The sequence below is a fragment of the Bombina bombina genome, chromosome 4 (genome assembly GCF_027579735.1).
Source record: "Bombina bombina isolate aBomBom1 chromosome 4, aBomBom1.pri, whole genome shotgun sequence".
Taxonomy (NCBI): domain Eukaryota; kingdom Metazoa; phylum Chordata; class Amphibia; order Anura; family Bombinatoridae; genus Bombina; species Bombina bombina.
The window spans coordinates 1,227,379,142-1,227,404,789 of record NC_069502.1 but is presented as its reverse complement, the minus strand read 5'-3'; the positions used below and the strand labels follow the sequence as shown (position 1 = coordinate 1,227,404,789).

The following is a 25,648-nucleotide window of genomic DNA, read 5'->3' as shown; positions in this document are numbered from 1 at the left end:
GCTTATGATGAGGGTATTACATAGAGCAGAGGTGCGCTAGCTAGTACAGATGTACAATACATATAGCTTATGGTGAGGGCGTTACATAGAACAGAGGTGCGCTAGCTAGTGCAGATGAACAGTACATATAGCTTATGATGAGGTTGTTACATAGAGCAGAGGTGCGCTAGCTAGTGCAGATGAACAGTACATATAGCTTATGATGAGGGTGTTACATAGAACAGAGGTGCATTAGCTAGTGCAGATGTACAGTACGTATAGCTTATGATGAGGTTGTTACATAGAGCAGAGGTGCATTAGCTAGTGCAGATGTACAGTACGTATAGCTTATGATGAGGGTGTTGCATAGAACAGAGGTGCGCTAGCTAGTGCAGATGTACAGTACGTATAGCTTATGATGAGGGTGTTGCATAGAACAGAGGTGCGCTAGCTAGTACAGATGTACAGTACGTATAGCTTATGATGAGGGTGTTGCATAGAACAGAGGTGCACTAGCTAGTACAGATGTACAGTACGTATAGCTTATGATGAGGGTATTACATAGAGCAGAGGTGCGCTAGCTAGTACAGATGTACAGTACATATAGCTTATGGTGAGGGCGTTACATAGAACAGAGGTGCACTAGCTAGTGCAGATGAACAGTACATATAGCTTATGATGAGGTTGTTACATAGAGCAGAGGTGCGCTAGCTAGTGCAGATGAACAGTACATATAGCTTATGATGAGGGTGTTACATAGAACAGAGGTGCATTAGCTAGTGCAGATGTACAGTACGTATAGCTTATGATGAGGTTGTTACATAGAGCAGAGGTGCGCTAGCTAGTGCAGATGTACAGTACATATAGCTTATGATGAGGGTGTTAAATAGAACAAAGACGAAAAAATGGTAGGCTACTGAGCAACAGGTAAGAAAAAGATTTGTGATTTATTCCATTAAAATGACAAAGAACACAGCAATACAAAGAGGGGTGTTAGCCATCTAACATGTTTCGCGCATGAGAGCGCTTACTCATAGATGCTGAGCATCTATGAGTAAGCGCTCTCATGCGCGAAACATGTTAGATGGCTAACACCCCTCTTTGTATTGCTGTGTTCTTTGTCATTTTAATGGAATAAATCACAAATCTTTTTCTTACCTGTTGCTCAGTAGCCTACTATTTTTTCGTCTTTGCTGAGTTTACTGCGGATGTCACCCGCATTTGGTTGGCTCCACACACCCCTACACCGGTTTTGGTTTGGTCCCTTTACCCCGGTCCTTTACGGAAGCATACTGCAGCAGCACCGCCTCCTCTTCCTTCTGTTACATAGAACAGAGGTGCATTAGCTAGTGCAGATGTACAGTACATATAGCTTATGATGAGGGTGTTACATAGAACAGAGGTGCGCTTGCTAGTGCAGATGTACAGTACGTATAGCTTATGATGAGGGTGTTACATAGAACAGAGGTGCGCTAGCTAGTGCAGATATACAGTACGTATAGCTTATGATGAGGGTGTTACATAGAGCAGAGGTGCGCTAGCTAGTGCAGATGTACAGTACGTATAGCTTATGATGAGGGTGTTACATAGAGCAGAGGTGCGCTAGCTAGTGCAGATGTACAGTACGTATAGCTTATGGTGAGGGTGTTACATAGAGCAGAGGTGCGCTAGCTAGTGCAGATGTACAGTACATATAGCTTATGGTGAGGGTGTTACATAGAACAGAGGTGCGTTAGCTAGTGCAGATGTACAGTACATATAGCTTATGATGAGGGTGTTACATAGAGCAGAGGTGCGCTAGCTAGTGCAGATGTACAGTACGTATAGCTTATGATGAGGGTGTTACATAGAGCAGAGGTGCGCTAGCTAGTGCAGATGTACAGTACATATAGCTTATGGTGAGGGTGTTACATAGAACAGAGGTGCGTTAGCTAGTGCAGATGTATAGTACATATAGCTTATGATGAGGGTGTTACATAGAACAGAGGTGCGTTAGCTAGTGCAGATGTACAGTACGTATAGCTTATGATGAGGGTGTTACATAGAACAGAGGTGCGCTAGCTAGTGCAGATATACAGTACGTATAGCTTATGATGAGGGTGTTACATAGAACAGAGGTGCGTTAGCTAGTGCAGATGTACAGTACGTATAGCTTATGATGAGGGTGTTACATAGAACAGAGGTGCGTTAGCTAGTGCAGATGTACAGTACGTATAGCTTATGATGAGGGTGTTACATAGAACAGAGGTGCGCTAGCTAGTACAGATGTACAGTACATATAGCTTATGATGAGGGTATTACATAGAGCAGAGGTGCATTAGCTAGTGCAGATGTACAGTACATATAACTTATGATGAGGGTGTTACATAGAACAGAGGTGCGCTAGCTAGTGCAGATGTACAGTACATATAGCTTATGATAAAGGTGTTACATAGAGCAGAGGTGCGCTAGCTAGTACAGATGTACATTACATATAGCTTATGATGAGGGTGTTACATAGAACAGAGGTGAGCTAGCTAGTACAGATGTACAGTACATATAGCTTATGATGAGGGTGTTATATAGAGCAGAGTTGCGCTAGCTAGTGCAGATGAACAGTACGTATAGCTTATGATGAGGGTGTTACATAGAACAGAGGTGCGCTAGCTAGTGCAGATGTACAGTACATATAGCTTATGAAGAGGGTGTTACATAGAACAGAGGTGTGCTAGCTAGTGCAGATGTACAGTACATATAGCTTATGATGATGGTGTTACATAGAGCAGAGGTGCGCTAGCTAGTGCAGATGTACAGTACGTATAGCTTATGATGAGGGTGTTACATAGAGCAGAGGTGCACTAGCTAGTGCAGATGTACAGTACATATAGCTTATGATGATGGTATTACATAGATAAGAGGTGCGTTAGCTAGTGCAGATGTACAGTACATATATCTTATGATGAGGGTGTTACATAGAGCAGAGGTGCGCTAGCTAGTGCAGATGTACAGTACATATAGCTTATGATGAGGGTGTTACATAGAGCAGAGGTGTGCTAGCTAGTGCAGATGTACAGTATATATAGCTTATGATGAGGGTGTTACATAGAGCAGAGGTGTGCTAGCTAGTGCAGATGTACAGTATATATAGCTTATGATGAGGGTGTTACATAGAACAGAGGTGTGCTAGCTAGTGCAGATGTACAGTACATATAGCTTATGATGATGGTGTTACATAGATAAGAGGTGCGTTAGCTAGTGCAGATGTACAGTACATATAGCTTATGATGAGGGTGTTACATAGAGCAGAGGTGAGCTAGCTGCCTGCTGATAGACTGCTTTTTAAAGACACAATATCATTGATAGAAACTGAACTGAAAAACAACCACTGTGTCTAATTGATTCTTATCCTAACACTACTATGTTAATACTCTACCATTAAACTGGTTTAGTCTTTATTCTGGAATTAGGAAAGGAATTGCTGACAGTTGGATACTATCTGTGATCCTTATGTGACAGCAACAATAGAGGAACAGGACTTGATTATTATTTCATATGATCTGACATTTGGTAAACAATGCAGCAGCGCAGCAGGTAGATCCAGTAGGATGTTTAATTAGACCGGAAGTGAGGCTTATTTATAAATATGGAAATAGACTAGAACCTGTCAAAATGAGGCTACTAAACTTGTAAATAGTGTAAACAATAAACGATTTTTTTGGCATTTTTGCTATCACTATATTTAAACAGAAATAGAGTATCGTTTTTTTTTCATTTACCTGCCAAAGCTATTTTATTTTTACGTAGACAACCCAAGGTATTGATCTTTGACCATTTTGGTATTTTTGTGCCATTATTTCGACATCAAATGCGATCATTCAAATTATTTCTTAACTTTTTCACAAACATTGGGTTTCTGACAGAAATTGACAAACTGTGTAGTCATAACCTGACACTTCCCACATCCTGATTCTACTTCCCCACCCCCTCACTCCTCGCCACCATCAGACAGTCTGCCAGTATGCAGAGTATGTTTTTTTGTTTGTTTTTCTGCTGTGTAGAGATCCCCCCTCAACCCTTCCACCTCTGTGATCCCTCCCAAACGGCTCTCTGTCTGCCAGTACCCAGTTCATAGTTTGCTTTTTTTATTTATTCATTTTTTTTCTGTAGTGTAGGGGTCCCCACTCACCCCTGTATGCAATCACTATATAGTAGGGTCTCCCTCCCCTTATGTTGGTGTTCAGAGCATAGGCTACATACCTCCCTCTCCCTGCAAAACGTAATGTTCCATAGTGTAGGGTCTCCCTTCCCCTCCCCCAATATTTTATTTTTAACATAGGCCCTATCTCTCCCCCCAAAAAGGTTTTGATGGTATAGGGTACCACCCTCCATCCTACTCCCCTCCAAGACTGGTTCACCACTGTCTGTAAAGTTTGGTTCAGGCAGTCTGGCTTTATGTGGTAATAAACCACTGATTTTGCTCCTTTTTATATATGAAGGCAGATTTTGGAAGTCCACAAGCAGCCAGTTTCACTTGACAACCGAACCTGTATGGGCTTCCTGAAGATCCGACATAGATCTACGTTATGTGGTACGATGGGCTATGCACCGCATGACATAGATCTACAATATGTGGTATGATCGGCTATGTACCGCATTACATAGATCTACATCTGATAGCTCATGGTATTAATAAAGCTGAGGCTGAACTCATTTTTCACAAAAGAGCAAGACCAGAACAAGGGGTGAAGATCTCAAGCCAATAGTTGAGCAATTTACAAAAGCGTTTCTTTACAGAAAGGGTGATTGGTGCATGGAATAAATTTCTAATAGTGGTGGTAACGACAAACTCTGGGAATACAAGAAACTATCATGAGAATTATCTAATTAACCTAAATATTCACAAGGAAATATGAGAAGGTTTGATGTACCTTTTGGTTCTTATGTGCAACCAAATAAATGGGTTTTTGCTCCAGTTTGGTGCAGACTTATTCCACTAGGTCTACGTCTTCTTCCTGGGCAAGTTATGACAAAGCAGAACAACTATGTGAGGCCTCAGTTTGGTTTTGTTTATGTAGAGGGGGGACTGCAGATAAAAAATATATCTGCCTAGGTCTAATGAAGTATTATACCCACCTCTACCTTTACTTTTCATTCTGACCCACCGGTCCTGAATGTACTTCTATAATGAAAAACATATTGAAAATTAACATTTAATATATTTCTTCTTATTTGTAGAAAATGTGAAGATATTAATTTATCAGTATTCTTTCCATACCGTTTATCCTCCTGTGTATCTGTATTACCTTTTCTTTATAGCACTTGCGTCTGATGCCTATAACTCTTTAATGTCCACCTTGTTTTCTGCCAGATTCTCTGCATTGATGAAGCAACAGCGAGTGTCGACCACCAGACAGACCAGTTACTGCAGCAAACTATCCGCGAGAGATTCAGGGAGCGCACTGTGCTAACGATCGCACACAGGTATCCATCTGACCATTACTTATATGCAGTAGAAATGGCAGCTAGCGATATGACTGTTATAGTAACGCTAAGCTGGTAAAGAAGAGATGGAGTAGGCCGACACTAAACAATGACCTTAAACGACTATAATAGTGGAACAGCGACATGCTCTAATACGTTACATACATTAATGGCTTAGATCATGTCATTTTACGATTATCGACCATGCGATACTGTGTGTTTAACCACCGCCAAGGGATTAAACACACAGTAGTAGTGCTGCTTAGGACCTGCGGTGCACTGCTGGTCCCGAGCAGAAACATCTGCAGATCCAATCATCAGTGCCAGTGGCATATGTGACTGGATCAGCGGCGTGTTTGTCACACACACACAATACTGAGCTTTTCAGACAATGGTTGCTGTGTAGCACTTCATGTTGTCAGATGGTGCATCTCATGGGTATATTGGAACCCTGCAGGGGTAAAGCATGTTTCCTTCTTAATGCAGGGAGAGTCCTCATCTGCATTCCTTACTTGGGGGTAATACTGAACCTGGCCACCAGGAGGAGACAAAGACACCCCAGTCAAAGGCTTAATTACCTTCCCCATCCCCCAGTCATTCTTTGCCTTTCTTCACAGGAGGTTGGCAGAGAAGTGTCAGAAGATTTCGTAGTGGTACCTTAGGAAGGGTATCTACCCTTCGATATGGGACTGGAGTTTTAAGTAGTCTTATCAGCCTCTCAGTTAGAGCATTGATGAAAGTTAGAGTCTGGAGATGTAGGGAGAGTCTTTCTGCAAATCCATCCAGACTCATATGAACAGCTCCTAAGCAATCATTGTTGACGAGTTTCACTGCCTGCTTTTCATCACTCAAGTCCATGTCAGAAGCGATGCTACAGTCTGTCACACTTGAAGGACCGTGTTCTGTTCCACGGCATAGATTCCGGTAAGATCGTTTAATTTTGTACACATATGTTAACGCTGGAAGACAGGGTCACAGTGGGACTCCTTTATCTTTATGGAATCAAGGGTTAATATCACCTGAGGGGGATTGTTGAACAGTGGAGTGTTAATCATATTTATGTGATTTCTACTGCTTTATATGTGTGAGATGTTTTGGGCTCATAGGCTGATATGGAACGTACAGGTTGCTTTTTTATGGAGCTGCGCAGTTTTTATTAGGCTTGGCACGCTTTCCTTTAGAAGGGGCAGTTTGGCATTGCACATGTGTGACCGGGAGTGGTCACGGTTTCCATTTCCTATTCCTGACCGAGTGACTACGGAGAGGAGCGTGCTGGGTCATAGGAGGTGGTGAGTGCCCCAGCCATTGGTGGTATAGGTGCCGGTTGTTTCTTTGATTTCAATAAGGTTACCTAGTTATGGAGGATTCTAATTTTTTTAGGGGGGGATCCCTCTACAACATAATTTGATACCTGTGTATATTGTGAGGAGGCCGGGGTAATACAATTTATTTGTTATTATTCTTTAAAACCAATTCTAATTAAAATGTATATACAAAACAATTGAAATTAATTTTTGTTCCTAAATTCTTGAGATTAGTTAAATGTATAAACACACTGAAATATATTTATATAGAAAAGAGACTAGATAATGAATCGACTATACACGCTTATGCTGTTATAATATTCTTTACAAAGATCATAAAAGATATACCTTTAAAATTAACTTTACTCACAATGAATCGCATTAAAATACAACAATAAAATACCAGATTATGGACCGCAAACTTCACAGTGTTTAGATAAACAATATACCAAGATACTTCACACAAATCTTACTGGATCTCAGTAGATTTAAGATAACTTTCAGACAAGTATAATTAAGTTATTTAGCCCACAAATGATTCTATATAACTTAAATTAAAAACATCAGAAATTGTTTATATTATTAATGCAAACAGCCAATTTATATGCCAATATGTCTGACCTGACATTACCTCTTATTTAGCTACAATAAGGCATATATAAAATATATATATATAGCAATAACTGTAATTAATTTATGATATTAAAATACAAAATTATTTCTAAACATTAATATTTAATACCAGTATACTTACTAGAGGGAGAGATGGAGAGCACACAAGAAAAAGATATCCAGTCCAGAGGGGACGCCAGCAAAGAAAGTACAATTGACACCCATTATAAACTTGTCCGACTATAGTCTCAATGCCATTGAAGAAAAGGTTTTGAGTCTAGGACTCAGTTTTGTACCCACAGATGATTTTGATTTTTTTTTCAACATTAATAGATGTGAATAAATTGATTAGAACACTTACATTATGGAAAAAAATCAAGTCCAATCCTTTAGACACTTTATCACTGGGAGACAATATGGGAGGTGGAGACTTTGGGTTAACATTCAGTGTGGTTAAGCTTGAGACACTACAGGGAGAAGGCCAGACTCAAGACGGAGACTTATTGAATCCCATCAACTCTAATTACCCAAATCTCAGGGGTGCCTCAAGGTTTTATCCCATACAGTCCAGAAGCCATCTACTGGAAAGTTTCCAGAAAAGAGTTAAGGAGGATCTCAACAAGTTGGCCTACACTATAAAGACAGGTGAGAAAGGCAACCTTACATCTAAGGAAAAGACAGTACTTAGAAAACTGAGTGACAACCAAAATTTGGTAATTAGGGCAGTGGACAAGGGGGGCTCGATAGTAGTTATGAACAGGGAATACTTTATTAATGAAGCCCTCAGACAATTGGATAACCCCCAACAGTACACCAAACTATACTTTGATCCCACAACAAGGTTTAAAAGGGAATTATTGTCACTAATCGATGAAGGTAGGGAAGCAGGCTTCTTAGATCAGGAAACATGTATCTTTTTAAATACCCAGTGTCCTAGGGTACCAACTTTCAACCATCTCCCCAAGGTCCACAAAAGCTTAGAAAATGTGGAAGGGAGACCCATTATAAGTGGGATTGGTTCTCTACTTGAACCTCTTTCCAAATGGTTGGACACTTTACTCCAGCCACTGGTCGGAGAACTTTTTAGTTATTTGCGTGATACTAAGCAACTTCTCAAAGAGATAGAGGAGGTCATTTGGGAGGAGGACAATGGTTGGCTCACGATTGATGTGAAAGCACTTTACTCTTCGATCCCTCATGATCGAGGTTTGGAAGCTGTTGCCTTCTTCCTAAGGAGATCCACTAGCTTTCACAGAGAGTTTTTACAGTTTGTGTTGAGAGTGACAGAGTTTTTACTCACATATAACTTTTTTATGTTTGAAGAGATGTTCTATCTACAGAGATGTGGCACAGCCATGTGGGCCAAGTTTGCCCCTTCATATGCCAACCTGTATATGGGTTGGTGGGAGCTGTGCCACATAGCATACTATCATCAATATATAAAATATTTGCTTATAGTCTGCAAAGGGGGCAGAGAGAGAGCAATAGACTTTGTGACATATTTGAACCAAAATTGTGCAAATCTATAGTTTACATTTGAATATGGTGAATCAGAGATAAATTATTTGGCTGTAATACTAAAGGGAATTATTGAACAGAATGTTATAGTTGAGTTATACAGGAAACCATTACAGGGAACACTCTGTTGCATGCAGGGAGCAGTCATCCCAAACAGGTTTTTAGATCTGTTCTAAAAGGACAGTTTACCAGAGTAAAACGCAACTGCACTAGGGATGAAGATCATTCCAGGCATTAAAAGGAGCTAACTGACAAATTTCTTGAAAGGAGTTATCCCCAGCAAGAGATCGAAAGAATACGCAAAGAGGTAAAAGCAATTGAAAGATCTAGCCTTCTAGGTAGAAAAGAGGAGGTGGACAAAGGGTCTACGAGAGTAACTTTTTTTCACCCAATACTGTAGACAGTATCACCTAATATACAATATCTTACGTAAACATCTTGTAATTTTAAAGGCAGATGATGATTTGACAGAGGTCGTTTCAAAAGGTTGCCAATTTTCGTATAAAAGAGGCAAAACATTAGGGAATTATCTGGCCCCTACCCAGCTAAAAGACAAAGGGCAAAAACATAATTTATGTAAGAACTTGCCTGATAAATTCATTTCTTTCATATTAGCAAGAGTCCATGAGCTAGTGACGTATGGGATTTACATTCTTACCAGGAGGGGCAAAGTTTCCCAAACCTTAAAATGCCTATAAATACACCCCTCACCACACCCACAAATCAGTTTAAGGAATAGCCAAGAAGTGGGGTGATAAGAAAGGAGCGAAAGCATCAAAATAAGGAATTGGAATAATTGTGCTTTATACAAAAAAAATCATAACCACCACGAAAAAGGGTGGGCCTCATGGACTCTTGCTAATATGAAAGAAATGAATTTATCAGGTAAGTTCTTACATAAATTATGTTTTCTTTCATGTAATTAGCAAGAGTCCATGAGCTAGTGAAGTATGGGATAATAAATACCCAAGATGTGGAACTTCCACGCAAGAGTCACTAGAGAGGGAGGGATAAAATAAAGACAGCCAATTCCGCTGAAAAATAATAATAATCCACAACCCAAAACAAAAGTTTAATCTCAAATAATGAAATTATAAGCAGAAGAATCAAACTGAAACAGCTGCCTGAAGTACTTTTCTACCAAAAACTGCTTCAGAAGAAGAAAACACATCAAAATGGTAGAATTTAGTAAAAGTATGCAAAGAAGACCAAGTTGCTGCTTTGCAAATCTGATCAACAGAAGCTTCATTCCTAAACGCCCAGGAAGTAGAAACTGACCTAGTAGAATGAGCCGTAATTCTTTGAGGCGGGGATTTACCCGACTCTACATAAGCATGATGAATCAAAGACTTTAACCAAGACGCCAAAGAAATGGCGGAGGCCTTCTGACCTTTTCTGGACCCAGAAAAGATAACAAATAGACTAGAAGTCTTTCTAAAATCTTTAGTAGCTTCAACATAATATTTCAAAGCTCTTACTACATCCAAAGAATGTAAAGATCTCTCCTTTGAATTCTTAGGATTAGGACATAATGAAGGAACAACAATTTCTCTACTAAAGTTGTTAGAATTCACAACCTTAGGTAAAAATGTAAAAGAAGTCCGCAACACTGCCTTATCCTGATGAAAAATCAGAAAAGGAGATTCACAAGAAAGAGCAGATAACTCAGAAACTCTTCTAGAAGAAGAGATGGCCAAAAGGAACAGAACTTTCCAAGAAAGTAATTTAATGTCCAGAGAATGCATAGGTTCAAACAGAGGAGCTTGTAAAGTTCTCAGAACCAAATTAAGACTCCAAGGAGGAGAGATTGACTTAATGACAGGTTTGATACGAACCAAAGCCTGTACAAAACAATGAATATCAGGAAGAATAGCAATCTTTCTTTGAAAAAGAACAGAAAGAGCAGAGATTTGTCCTTTCAAGGAACTTGCAGACAAACCTTTATCCAAACCATCCTGAAGAAACTGTAAAATTCTAGGAATTCTGAAAGAATGCCAGGAGAATTTATGAGAAGAACACCAAGAAATGTAAATCTTCCAGACTCAATAATAAATCTTCCTAGACACAGATTTACGAGCCTGTAACATAGTATTAATTACTGAGTCAAAGAAACCTCTATGACTAAGAATCAAGCGTTCAATTTCCATACCTTCAAATTTAATGATTTGAGATCCTGATGGAAAAAAGGGCCTTGAGATAGAAGGTCTGGTCTTAACGGAAGAGTCCAAGGTTGGCAACTGGCCATCCGAATGAGATCCGCATACCAAAACCTGTGAGGCCATGCTGGAGCCACCAGCAGCACAAACGAACGTTTCATTAGAATTTTGGAAATCACTTTTGGAAGAAGAACTAGAGGCGGAAAGATATAAGCAGGATGATAATTCCAAGGAATCGACAACGCGTCCACTGCCTCCGCCTGAGGGTCCCTGGATCTGGACAGATACCTGGGAAGTTTCTTGTTTAGATGAGAGGCCATCAGATCTATTTCTGGAAGTCCCCAGATTTGAACAATCTTAAGAAATACCTCTGGGTGAAGAGACCATTCGCCCGGATGTAACGTCTGGCGACTGAGATAATCCGCTTCCCAATTGTCTACACCTGGGATGTGAACCGCAGAGATTAGACAGGAGCTGGATTCCGCCCATACAAGTATCCGAGATACTTCTTTCATAGCCTGAGGACTGTGAGTCCCACCTTGATGATTGACATATGCCACGGTTGTGACATTGTCTGTCTGAAAAATAAACGATTCTCTCCTCAGAAGAGGCCAGAACTGAAGAGCTCTGAAAATCGCACGGAGTTCCAAAATGTTGATTGGTAATCTCGCCTCCTGAGATTCCCAAACCCCCTGCGCTGTCAGAGATCCCCATACAGCTCCCCAACCTGACAGACTTGCATCTGTTGAGATCACAGTCCAGGTTGGACGAACAAAAGAAGCCCCTTGAACTAAACGATGGTGATCTATCCACCACGTCAGAGAGTGTTGTACATTGGGATTTAAGGATATTAATTGTGATATCTTTGTATAATCCCTGCACCATTGGTTCAGCATACAAAGCTGAAGAGGTCGCATGTGAAAACTCGCAAAGGGGATCGCGTCCGATGCAGCAGTCATGAGACCTAGAATTTCCATGCACAAAGCTACCGAAGGGAATGATTGAGACTGAAGGTTTCGACAAGCTGAAACCAATTTCAGACGTCTCTTTTCTGTTAGAGACAAGCTCATGGACACTGAATCTATTTGAAAACCCAAAAAGGTTACCTTTGTCTGAGGAATCAACAAACTGTTTGGTAAATTGATCCTCCAACCATGTCTTTGAAGAAACAACACAAGTTGATTGGTGTGAGATTCTGCAGAATGTAAAGATTGAGCAAGTACCAAGATATCGTCCAAATAAGGAAATAACGCAATACCCTGTTCTCTGATTACAGAGAGAAGGGCACCGAAAACCTTTGAAAAGATCCTTGGAGCTGTTGCTAGGCCAAACAGAAGGGCCACAAACTGGTAATGCTTGTCTAGAAAAGAGAATCTCAGAAACTGAAAGTAATCTGGATGAATCGAAATATGAAGATATGCATCCTGTAAATCTATTGTGGACATATAATGCCCTTGCTGAACAAAAGGCAGAATAGTCCTTATAGTTACCATTTTGATTGTTGGTATTCTTACATAACGATTCAATATCTTTAGATCCAGAACTGGTCTGAAGGAATTCTCCTTCTTTGGTACAATGAATAGATTTGAGTAAAACCCCAGACCCTGTTCCAGAACTGGAACTGGCACAATTACTCCAGTCAACTCTAGATCTGAAACAAATTTCAGAAATGCCTGAGCCTTCACTGGGTTTATTGGAATGTGAGAGAGAAAAAAATCTCTTCGCAGACGGCCTTACCTTGAAACCTATTCTGTACCCTTGTGAAACAATGTTCTGAATCCAAAGACTGTGAATCGAATTGATCCAAATGTCTTTGAAAAATCGTAACCTGCCCCCTACCAGCTGTGCTGGAATGAGGGCCGCACCTTCATGTGGACTTGAGAGCTGGCTTTGACTTTCTAAAAGGCTTGGTTTTATTCCAGATTGGAGAAGGTTTCCAGACAGAAACCGTTCCTTTAGGGGAAGGGTCAGGCTTCTGTTCCTTATTCTGACGAAAGGAACGAAAACGATTAGCAGCCCTGTATTTACCTTTAGATTTTTTGTCCTGAGGCAAAAAAGTCCCTTTCCCCCCAGTAACAGTTGAAATAATAGAATCCAACTGGGAACCAAATAATGTATTACCTTGGAAAGAAAGAGAAAGCAAAGTTGACTTAGAAGACATATCTGCATTCCAAGTTTTAAGCCATAAAGCTCTTCTAGCTAAAATAGCTAAAGACATATACCTGACATCAACTCTAATGATATCAAAGATGGCATCACAAATAAAGTTATTAGCATGTTGAAGGAGTTTAACAATGCTATGAGTATTATGGTCTGATACTTGTTGCGCTAAAGCCTCCAACCAAAAAGTGGAAGCGGCAGCAACATCAGCCAAAGAAATAGCAGGCCTAAGAAGATTACCTGAACATAAATAAGCTTTCCTTAGAAAGGATTCAATCTTCCTATCTAAAGGATCCTTAAAGGAAGTACTATCTGTCGTAGGAATAGTAGTATGTCTAGCAAGAGTAGAGATAGCCCCATCAACTTTAGGGATTTTGTCCCAAAACTCTAATCTGTCAGATGGCACAGGATACAATTTCTTAAACCTTCGAAAAGGAGTAAATGAAGTACCCATATTATTCCATTCCCTAGAAATTACTTCAGAAATAGCATCAGGGACAGGAAAAACTTCTGGAATAACCATAGGAGGTTTAAAAACCGAATTTAAACGCTTAGTAGATTTAGTATCAAGAGGACTAGATTCCTCCATCTCTAAAGCGATTAAAACTTCTTTAAGTAAAGAGCGAATAAATTCCATCTTAAATAAATATGAAGATTTATCAGTGTCAATATCTGAGACAGAATCCTCTGAACCAGAAAAATCCTCATCAGAAACAGACAAATCAGAATGATGACGGTCATTTAAAATTTCATCTGAAAAATTAGAAGTTTTAAAAGACCTTTTACGTTTATTGGAAGGAGGAATAACAGACATAGCCTTCCTAATAGATTTAGAAACAAATTCTCTTATATTAACAGGAACATCCTGAGTATTAGATGTTGAGGGAACAGCAACAGGTAATGGAATATTACTAATGGAAATACTATCTGCATTAGCAAGCTTATCATGACATTCATCACAAACTACAGCCGGAGGAACAGTTACCACAAGTTTACAACAAATGCACTTAACTTTGGTAGAACCAGCATCAGGCAGCGTCTTTCCAGAAGTAGATTCTGATCCAGGGTCAGGTTGAGACATCTTGCAATATGTAATAGAAAAAACAACATATAAAGCAAAATTATCAAATTCCTTAAATGACAGATTCAGGAATGGGAAAAAATGCCAATGAACAAGCCTCTAGCAACCAGAAGCAATGAAAAATGAGACTGAAATAAATGTGAAAAAAAGGTGGCGACAAAAATGACGCCCACATTTTTTAGCGCCAAAAAAGACGCCCACATTATTGGCGCCTAAAAAATTTTGGCGCCACGAATGACGCCACATCCGGAACGCCGACATTTTTGGCGCAAAACGTCAAAAAAATGACGTAATCACGAACAACTTTCGGCGTCAAGAACGCTGGAAATGACAAAAAAAATTTGCGCCAAAAAAATCTGCACCAAGAATGACGCAATAAATTGAAGCATTTTCAGCCCCCGCGAGCCTAACAGCCCACAGGGAAAAAAAGTCAATTTGAAAACAATTTTTAAGGTGAGAAAAAAAAAAAATTAATATTCATATGCATTAACCCAAATAATGAAACTGACTGTCTGAAATAAGGAATATTGATCATCCTGAATCAAGGCAAATATAAGTTTAAAGACATATATTTAGAACTTTATAAATAAAGTGCCCAACCATAGCTTAGAGTGTCACAAAAAATAAGACTTACTTACCCCAGGACACTCATCTACATATAGTAGATAGCCAAACCAGTACTGAAACGAGAATCAGTAGAGGTCATGGTATATAAGAGTATATCGTCGATCTGAAAAGGGAGGTAAGAGATGAATCTCTACGACCGATAACAGAGAACCTATGAAATAGATCCCGTAGAAGGAGACCATTGAATTCAAATAGGCAATACTCTCTTCACATCCCTCTGACATTCACTGCACTCTGAGAGGAAAACCGGGCTCCAGCCTGCTGCGAAGCGCATATCAACGAAGAATCTAGCACAAACTTACTTCACCACCTCCACGGGAGGCAAAGTTTGTAAAACTGAATTGTGGGTGTGGTGAGGGGTGTATTTATAGGCATTTTGAGGTTTGGGAAACTTTGCCCCTCCTGGTAGGAATGTATATCCCATACGTCACTAGCTCATGGACTCTTGCTAATTACATGAAAGAAAGAATCCTCTTGGTTAAGCTCCAAAGGGGTCTACAGATGCAGTTATAAGAACTGCATAGCTTGTGAACATGTCAAGAATAGATAGTGATTTTAAAAGCACACATACAGGAGAGACCTTTGTACACAAAGCCTGCTTTAACTGCAGGTCTACCTATGCAGTATACCTGCTCAACTGTGACTTGTGTGATATTCAATACACAGGTTTACCACACGTGAAGTAAGTACCAGGATACGAGATCAATAACATCAAACAGGGGGAGCTCACTACATCACTAGTGAGCCATTTCAGAGAGATGCATGCCAAAGACCCTAAATCACTCACTTGGACCATTATTGAAGTGGTCATGATGGACAGGAGGGGAAGTGATAGATAGCAATTCTGTCGAAAAGAGAGGCATTCTGGATACATAGACTAAAAATCAGGGTCCCATATGGTTTCAATTCCGAATTTGACCTCATAAATCATTGGTGTTAGCCTGTGTATCCAGAGTACATATAAGCGATCACATGCCATACAAGGGATTAGACAAGTAACAAACATAGCATTACTTATGCCTTCACCTGTCAGACCTGATGACAAAATTGAGTTCCACAGCATTTATAATATACTAACTAGCCCAATATTGTAACCAATATGGATTATATAAACACACATATGACTGTGAAGGAAATCGCTAGATGATAGAAAAGTTGGTCTCCCATTGAATATTGATTTGCCGAGTCATCAGCTGGCCACAATATTATTGGGATGTATATTAGGGACTAGGAGACATTTTTGCAACAAATGGATCACACAGCAGGTCAATTACAGCGTTAGTATCTTGTAGAGTTTACAGACAAATATCACTATATATGAGACCTCCGAAATATTTGAAATAAAGAGTAATGAGATTGAGTATAAATTCAAAGACATCCTTAAGGGCGGAAGTCTCAGATACAGATGTGGAGGTGTGTTTACCAACGTGGTTTGTTTTTACCAATAGAAAAATGTTTTTGCTACGACTATGGCAAAAGCCGAAACGCGTCAGCGTTAGGGTACGTGGATACCCGCACTCTCTACCCAGCATTGAGGTTTACAGCTTTTTAACCTGTTTTCCAAGTGTTTTTATTCAATAAAGAGTTTTTGGTCACTACCTGGTGCTCTCCTCCCAGTTTGTTGTTTGCACAGTATACTTACTACCCTTGGTCTAATTAATATTAAATATAAAAATAAATTCTCCTTTTAAATCACAACTACAATATAACTATAATTTTAGAATACCTTTGATTTAAATATTAAAAATATAGAGCAGCCATATATATGTTACCACATAACCAAATGAGTGTTCCGCTTCCAGAATTTCTTGTGGGTTATCTAAGAAGGATTTATCCACTATGTGTAAAGGCACAGGCCTCACAATTGTTAATCTTCCTTTGTTCAAGAAAGTGTCCCAAAATAGCAGAGAATATACTTGGCCCAAAGCCTATGTATTTTCCTCTCCAAAACTTATGCTTCTTTGAGTCTGTGTGTCCTTTGTCTACTGTGTGTGGGGGTTTTTATTTAAAAAATAAAGAATCCCTCCTCCTTTTCTTTAATCATTTCCACAAGAATTGGATAGACCCTTACCGATGCTTGTTCCTAATTAGTTATTTGGGAGACGCCTCCCTGATTGGCTTATTTGGATTTGCATATGTTCTCATAGTCAATTCGTTTGGCTGTCATACCATTTCTGAACTATTGGTGGCAGCAGATAACCAGAAATGCAGTTTTACCATCAAATATTGTTTCTGTTTAAATATCTAAAAAAATGTTTATCAAATACACTATTTCTTGATATTAATAAACCTGTCTGGTCATATATTTGTCCCATCTAATATAATCTAGCATGCATTCATAGATACCAAACATGAGTATATTATCAATTCTATGTTAAAATATGCTTATTGGAGTCTCATTCCTTTTCAATATAAATATAGCCCACATCTTTGTACATCTCTTGATAGTATTATTTTGAGTGTATGAAAAACACAATTTATATATCATTTATGGGACAATTTATTGTTTTCTACTCGGTCTGAAATGATAGAAACATTGTTATTCTGAAGTGAGTTGGTTAAACACTTAAAATAGACAGTTACATATTCACTTTAGATTTAAAGGTATCTTATGCGTTAGACACATCTCCCAGGTTCATATATATACAGGGAGTGCAGAATTATTAGGCAAGTTGTATTTTTGAGGATTAATTTTATTATTGAACAACAACCATGTTCTCAATGAACCCAAAAAACTAATTAATATCAAAGCTGAATAGTTTTGGAAGTAGTTTTTAGTTATAGCTATTTTAGGGGGATATCTGTGTGTGCAGGTGACTATTACTGTGCATAATTATTAGGCAACTTAACAAAAAACAAATATATACCCATTTCAATTATTTATTTTTACCAGTGAAACCAATATAACATCTCAACATTCACAAATATACATTTCTGACATTCAAAAACAAAACAAAAACAAATCAGTGACCAATATAGCCACCTTTCTTTGCAAGGACACTCAAAAGCCTGCCATCCATGGATTCTGCCAGTGTTTTGATCTGTTCACCATCAACATTGCGTGCAGCAGCAACCACAGCCTCCCAGACACTGTTCAGAGAAGTGTACTGTTTTCCCTCCTTGTAAATCTCACATTTGATGATGGACCACAGGTTCTCAATGGGGTTCAGATCAGGTGAACAAGGAGGCCATGTCATTAGATTTTCTTCTTTTATACCCTTTCTTGCCAGCCACGCTGTGGAGTACTTGGACGCGTGTGATGGAGCATTGTCCTGCATGAAAATCATGTTTTTCTTGAAGGATGCAGACTTCTTCCTGTACCACTGCTTTAAGAAGGTGTCTTCCAGAAACTGGCAGTAGGACTGGGAGTTGAGCTTGACTCCATCCTCAACCCGAAAAGGTCCCACAAGCTCATCTTTGATGATACCAGCCCAAACCAGTACTCCACCTCCACCTTGCTGGCGTCTGAGTCGGACTGGAGCTCTCTGCCCTTTACCAATCCAGCCACGGGCCCATCCATCTGGCCCATCAAGACTCACTCTCATTTCATCAGTCCATAAAACCTTAGAAAAATCAGTCTTGAGATATTTCTTGGCCCAGTCTTGACGTTTCAGCTTGTGTGTCTTGTTCAGTGGTGGTCGTCTTTCAGCCTTTCTTACCTTGGCCATGTCTCTGAGTATTGCACACCTTGTGCTTTTGGGCACTCCAGTGATGTTGCAGCTCTGAAATATGGCCAAACTGGTGGCAAGTGGCATCTTGGCAGCTGCGCGCTTGACTTTTCTCAGTTCATGGGCAGTTATTTTGCGCCTTGGTTTTTCCACACGCTTCTTGCGACCCTGTTGACTATTTTGAATGAAACGATTGATTGTTCGATGATCACGCTTCAGAAGCTTTGCAATGTTAAGAGTGCTGCATCCCTCTGCAAGATATCTCACTATTTTTGACTTTTCTGAGCCTGTCAAGTCCTTCTTTTGACCCATTTTGCCAAAGGAAAGGAAGTTGCCTAATAATTATGCACACCTGATATAGGGTGTTGATGTCATTAGACCACACCCGTTCTCATTACAGAGATGCACATCACCTAATATGCTTAATTGGTAGTAGGCTTTCGAGCCTATACAGCTTGGAGTAAGACAACATGCATAAAGAGGATGATGTGGTCAAAATACTCATTTGCCTAATAATTCTGCACTCCCTGTATGTTATTTGAGTATTTTAAATAGATTTGGAAATTATAGACAAATCATTTATATGACTTTCTAAGTATACATTCTGCTATTTAAAATCTATGTTTCTGCTGCTTCTACTCCTCCGGCGAAGGAGGTTTTTGCCTTTAGATTTAGAGTAGCACACCTGTGCTCGCTTCTAATAGATGTTTTGGCGGTATTAGAGATTCCTAGTACTGATCTTCCAGTCGAATCTCAGAACACTAAATCAGATGGCGAATTTGATTAGGCGGGTAGGGAAGGATTTAGATACTCTTCCTTTTCGTTTATTTTTTTTCAGATTCCCAGTTCCGGGCTCTATAGGGGGGTTGTGTCGTTGCCCACCCCTTCTTGGCTATCACTTTTTGTGCACTTGTCTTTCGTTTAAAGATAGTTAATTCTTAGAGCTCTTGGTTATAAAAGGAAACTCTTTTTCTGAAGATGTTTCGTCACGTGGGATATTTATGTACTGTCAACTTAGATTGTCGCAGTTTCTGGACACTTCCTAATGAAGCGTCTCTGTCTCGATTTGAGGTGGTGATCCCTCAATAGTTTAGAAAATAAGGCCTTGGAGCTTATAATTCTTTTATCTGGGAGTTTTGCAAATTACTAGCCCCAAAGCTAGGGCTTCAGGTTTGTTCTGTTCAGGCTTTAAATTGCTCTGACAGATATGACTTCTGAATCTAATCTTTCTTCTGCTTGAGAGAAAGTTTTCCTTTGGTTCAGCTATTCTGCGTTTGTTTGTTTTTTGTTTTTTTACCTTTTAATGTTCTTTTAATGCTGTTAAAGCCCAGCGTCAGAGATCTCCGCTAATCCTGAACATTCCAAGTGTTTCTGGAAGCCGACTCAGTCATGGAATAAGTCCAAGCAGAGCAGAGGCCTGCCTAACCTAGGTTGGCAGGAGGGACCCGTTAAAAAAGGTCCTATCTTGGATCGCATTGGGGACTGACCTTCGCTCTTTTCAGACGCTTGATTCAGGGACGTACAGGATCCATGGGTCCTAGAGGTCATAGTTAGGCTTCAAATCTCAGCCTTCCAGGTCAGTTTGCCTTCTCTTTATCCTGTCTTCCAGACAGAGAGAGGGAAGCTATTTCAGGTGGGTGCAGGTTTTTGTTTTCCTTTTGATTCATGGTCCCGGTGCCTATCGCAGAGTGAGGATATTATTCAAACCGTTGTTTTCGTGGTCCCATAGAAGGAGGGAACTCCTGTCCTATTTGGGTCCTAAAGCTTATCATGTATCCTCGTTCCAAAGGGAGACTATATGATCCGCTCTACCATTGGTACGGAAAGAGCAGCGCGGGACCACTGTTGAGGAAGGATATCATACCTTTTCATTCCTCCTCAGGGAACACTTCCGGTTCCTAAGGATGTCGTTTCTGGACCAGTACTTCCAGTACATTGTTCCTTCACTTTTGGTCTCGCTACTGCTTCTAGAGCCTTTTAGGAATCTAGGGTTTCTTTTGGCAGTGGCCAGAATCCAGATCTGGCGGTAGCTTCCCTAGTCTAGACGATCTGGTTCAATCGCCATTGTCTCATCTGATAGAGGACCATTAGGGATTTCATCTGTCTTCTTTGATCTTCAGGGATGGAAGAATATCTAGACCAGGGTGGTTTCCTGGATGCTAATTTAGTCTTCATAGACATGAAGACATTTCTTTCGGACTTGTGAAGTTATGTGTTAGCTTCATCAGGTCGTGCCCTTCAGACCACCTTTAGGCCATCGCTGGCTCTGTGTAGGGTGATGTTGATTTGTCATGGGGTCCATCTTGGACTTTATTCCTTTTGCTAGGTCTCTTTTCAGCCGAGGCTCGGTGTATGCTGAGGCAGTGGAGCGGCGCTGTTTCGAACAGATTTACCTGGACTACTGGTTGAGAGAATCGCTCTCTAGTGTCTTTGACCTGATCTCCCTGTCCTGAGAGACATCTTTCTTGAATCACCCGGGGCGGTTTTGACTTCGGTCGCAGGTCCGTCAAGATGGTGAGGGCGTGCCAAGTGGGTATGGGGCCCGTGGTCTCAGGAGGTTTCCCTTCCTATTAACTTTTTGGATCTTCAGGCAATCTTTTGCTCTGAGGGCTTTGACTACTGGTTAGTCCCAGTTTATAGATTCTAGTCAGATCGAGAGACTCCCTAGCGATGAGGGTAGTATCTTGGGTTTGGTAGAGGGTGGAGACCCACTACTGCTTGCTGTCAGCGATCCACTCTCCGGGTGTGGTCATCTGGGACGGATGTTTTCTACAGACATTCCCTTTATCTGGGGATAAGGTCTCCATCCAAGGGGTTTTGGATATTTGTATCTGGGTGGGGACGCCGGATGAGAGTCTCAGCGTCCCGTTTCAATACCTAGTTACCCACAGATGGGTCGTGGTTCAGGGGTCCCCAGATGGAGCTAATGGATGCATTAGCAGTGCCTTGGAGGTTCAATACAATATTTCCTTTCTGCCCTATTACTCCTTCCTCGAGTGGTGGCTTGAACCTAGCAGGAGCAGGCGTCAGGGATACTGATTGCTCCATTGCGGCTGCGAAGATCATGGCTTGCGGGTTCGTGGGGATGTCGTCTTCCCCACCAGGAAGGTTACCTTGTCGCAGGGATCTGCTGGAACAAGGCCCCTTTGCTTCATCAAATCTTATTTTGCTGAGGCGGACTGCGAGATTACGCTTAGTCTTAGCCAAGAGAGGGTTTTCTGAGAGATTATGGTCCTCTCCTTCAAGCACGTTAGCTGATTCCTCGCCATCTATCATAAGGTGTGGAGGACCCCTTCCTCTGTGAAGAGCGTGGTTCATCCTAGCACACTATTCTAGGCTGCCAGGATCCCTTTCTTTCTCCACGATGTCTGGAGAAGGGCCTCTTAGCTAGTTCCTTGTTGGGACAGTTTTGGCCCTGTCTGTTTTTACTACACAGAGGCTCGTTGAACTTCCGTTTTTTTGTTTTTTGTTAGGGCTCTGACTACGATCAGGCCGGTGTGTCGATCTGATGCTCCTCCTTGGAGCTTAGATCTTGTTCTGAAGGCTACTTTTTTACCTATGCATTAGGTTGACATTAAGTTGTTATCTTGGGAGATTCCTTTCTGTCTAAATATTGCTTCTGCGTGCAGAAGTCTCTGAGATTGTGGTCTTGCAATGCGACCATCCTTATATGGTGTTCCACAATAATAGGGCTATTCTGCGAACCTAGTTCGGATTTCTTTCTAAGGTTTGTGACAGATCGCAACTTCAATTAAGAAATTGTGGTTCCTTTCTTATGTTCTATTCCTTCTTCTAGAAGGAAATTTTACTACATAATATGGATTTGTGCCTTGAAATTCTATCTTTAGGCTACATAGGAATAGACAGATTTTTTTTATCTGTTTCTTATCTATTTGGGAAGTGTAAGGGTCAGAAGCCATCTTCGACTTCCTTATCTTTTAGTTGAGAAATATCTTCCGCTTGGTTTATGAGTCAGCGGGACACAAGCCTCCTCAGAGGATTACGGCTCGCAGTGACGTCCTTTTGGGTCTTTTAAAATGAGGCCTCTATGGATCGGATTTGTAGGGCGGCTACCTGGTCCTCCTTTATTGAGTTTATTGAGTTTTTGCTTCTGTTGAAGCAGCCTTCGGGAGAAAGGGTTTTGCAGGCTGTGGTGCCTTCAGATGGGGGCCGCCTCTCCTTTTTGCCCTCCCGTTAGCATTCAGTGTCCTCTAGAGCTTGGGTATTTGTTCCCACAAGTAAGGAATGCAGCTGTGGACTCTCCCTGTTTTAAGAAGGAAAACATAAATTATGCTTACCAGATCATTTCCTTTCCTTCTGTACATGGAGAGTCCACAGCTCCCGACCGTGTTCTCCAATGGGCGGCCCTAAATTTTAACTTGTTCTTCTGGCACCTTTTCACCCTGATATTTCTCCTACTGTTCCTTGTTCCCTCGGCAGAATGACTGGGGGATGAGGGAAGTGGGGGAGGTATTTAAGCCTTTGGCTGAAATGTCTTTGCCTCCTCCTGGTGGCCAGGTTCAGTATTTCCCACAAGTAATGAATACAGCTGTGGACTCTCCCTGTACAGAAGGAAATGAAATTATCTGGTAAGCATAATTTTATGTTTTTCTCCCTGCAGGTTGAACACTATCCTGGACTCAGATCGTATACTGGTGATGCATGCTGGGAAGGTGGTTGAGATGGACCCTCCTGAGGTCCTGAGCAAAAGGAAGGACTCACACTTTTACAAACTCATACATGGAGGGCAACTCTAAGGAGCAGTACCCACAATATGTGCAAGGGGTTCAGGGAATACAGGGTGGTGGAAACTTGCCGGGTTGAGGGCAATCATGAAGAGTGGGTCAGCCCATTATATCTATAAAGCAGGAAATTCATTTGAAAGGTGAGAAGTCCAAGCAGCACATGAAGCTTCTAATTGGCTAAGTGGAGAGGATAGGGAGAGTCCATAAGGCACATCAGAGAGGTGGGAAAGCTGTGAAGAGTAGGGGGAACAGAAAACAAGCACAAATCTTCAGCATTATGTTGTTAGGGGGTAGACAAACATCAACTTGAAGCAAGAGAACATTTGAATGTGATCACTGTGTGACCAAGAGGTGGGGAGACCACGTAATGTGGTTAAAATGATACATCATATGCAGTATATGGTACAGGGAAGATATAGTGCAGTATGGTAGTGGAAAGCTCACCCAGCAAAGGCAACTTATGGGGAGTCCATATAGTGTGACAGAGACCTACTTGACTCAGGAGAGACAAAGCTGTGAGTTAAACCACTAGTGCAACAGAGGAAGAAAATCCACAAGACTCAGGAGAGTGTAAGGTAGGAAATGTGAGGCCATGTGGTGCTGGGAAGGGAGTTTTAAGCAGAAGCAGTAAGGTAGGAAACCTACACACCACCTATACAAGTGCCACTTTATATTTATCCCTTATTCATTTTATGAATAAAACAAATAAAGCTGTGCGGCTTTAGGTTATTATGCCCATGTATCTTCTTATGAGATCTCTGTGCTCAGATGACAAACACACACCCATTATTAATGTTCATTTTCTTAGCTGATACTGATACATATCCAGTAGGGCTGTGCAATATGGGGGAAAATATTATGATTTTTTCTGTTCAAATGTTGTGATTTTTAATTGCGATTTTATTAAAATATTTTTATAAACACATTTTTCATTCAAAAATCCATTTTATTGTTCAATACAGCACCACCAGTCTGCCACCTTCCTTGTCTGTGCACACCTCACTACTGGTGGTGGTAGCCTTTTGTGCTGTGACACTGATGTGACGCTCCTGGCCCGTCCCCCCCAAAAGAGTTATCAGTGCTGCACTGGAGCGTTGTGTGACTGAAGTGACATATTAAGGACTGTTGTTTATTTTGTAATTATTGTTTTGATAAAAATTGCAGCCTCATACTGAGATTAATTGCACAGCTTGAATTTCCATATTATAAGTAAAGGGCTGTGAAACACTTGTTTTGGACTCAAACAGGATTGGATTTTTTTATTGTAATCAAAATGATCACAATCTTTCTGAGTCATTCACAGGCAAGATTGCTATGAGAATCGCTCTCCATTTTCCAACAACGGCACCCGGAAGGGCCACTAATGTGAGGCGAGTGGCTCCTGAGGTCTGAATAATCTGTGTGCACTTTAATTTTGTTATACTTTGATCACACTAGTAACCATCCAGTATAAGACTGTAGCCCTTGATCACACTAGTATCCATCCGGAAAAAGACTGTAGCCCTTGATCACACTAGTATCCATCCAGAGTAAGACTGTAGCCCTTGAACACACTAGTATCCATCCGGAGTAAGACTGTAAACCTTGATCACACTAGTATCCATCCAGAGTAAGACTGTAGCCCTTGATCACACTAGTATCTATCCAGAGTAAGACTGTAAACCTTGATCACACTAGTATCCATCCGGAGTAAGACTGTAGCCCTTGATCACACTAGTATCCATTCGGAGTAAGACTGTAACCCTTGATCACACTAGTATCCATCCGGAGTAAGTCTGTTTTCCTTGATCACATTAGTATCCATCCGGAGTGAGACTGTAGCCCTTGATCACACTAGTATCCATCCGGAGTAAGACTGTAGCCCTTGATCACACTAGTAAACATCCGGAGTGAGACTGTAGTCCTTGATCACACTAGTATTCCTCCTGTGTAAGACTGTAGCCCTTGATCACACTAGTATCCATCCTAAGTAAGACTGTAGCCCTTGATCACACTAGTATGCATCCGGAGTAAGCCTGTAGCCCTTGATCACACTAGTATCCATCCGGAGTAAGCCTGTAGCCCTTGATCACACTAGTATCTATCCGGAGTAAGACTGTAACTTTTGATCACACTAGTATCCATCCGGAGTAAGCCTGTAGCCCTTGATCACACTAGTATCCATCCAGAGTGAGACTGTAGCCCTTAATCACACTAGTATCTATCCGGAGTAAGACTGTAGCCCTTGATCACACTAGTATCCATCCGGAGTAAGACTGTAGCCCTTGATCACACTAGTATCCACCCTGAGTAAGACTGTAGCCCTTGATCATACTAGTATCCATCCTGAGTAAGACTG

General features: G+C 40.8%; 1 protein-coding gene across 3 annotated transcripts in view; it reads left to right on the top strand.

Annotated features, from left to right (window-relative positions):
- Positions 1 to 24,235, top strand: part of ABCC10 (ATP binding cassette subfamily C member 10) — a 628,132-nt gene extending 603,897 nt beyond the window's left edge. For all 3 annotated transcript variants that reach the window (XM_053712768.1, XM_053712767.1, XM_053712766.1), the window contains 2 exons: positions 5,327 to 5,439; positions 23,187 to 24,235. In XM_053712768.1, the coding sequence (XP_053568743.1) occupies positions 5,327 to 5,439; positions 23,187 to 23,322 (249 nt within the window). In that variant the 3' untranslated portion in view covers positions 23,323 to 24,235. The remainder of the gene's footprint in view (positions 1 to 5,326; positions 5,440 to 23,186) is intronic.
- Positions 24,236 to 25,648: the final 1,413 nt, after the last annotated feature.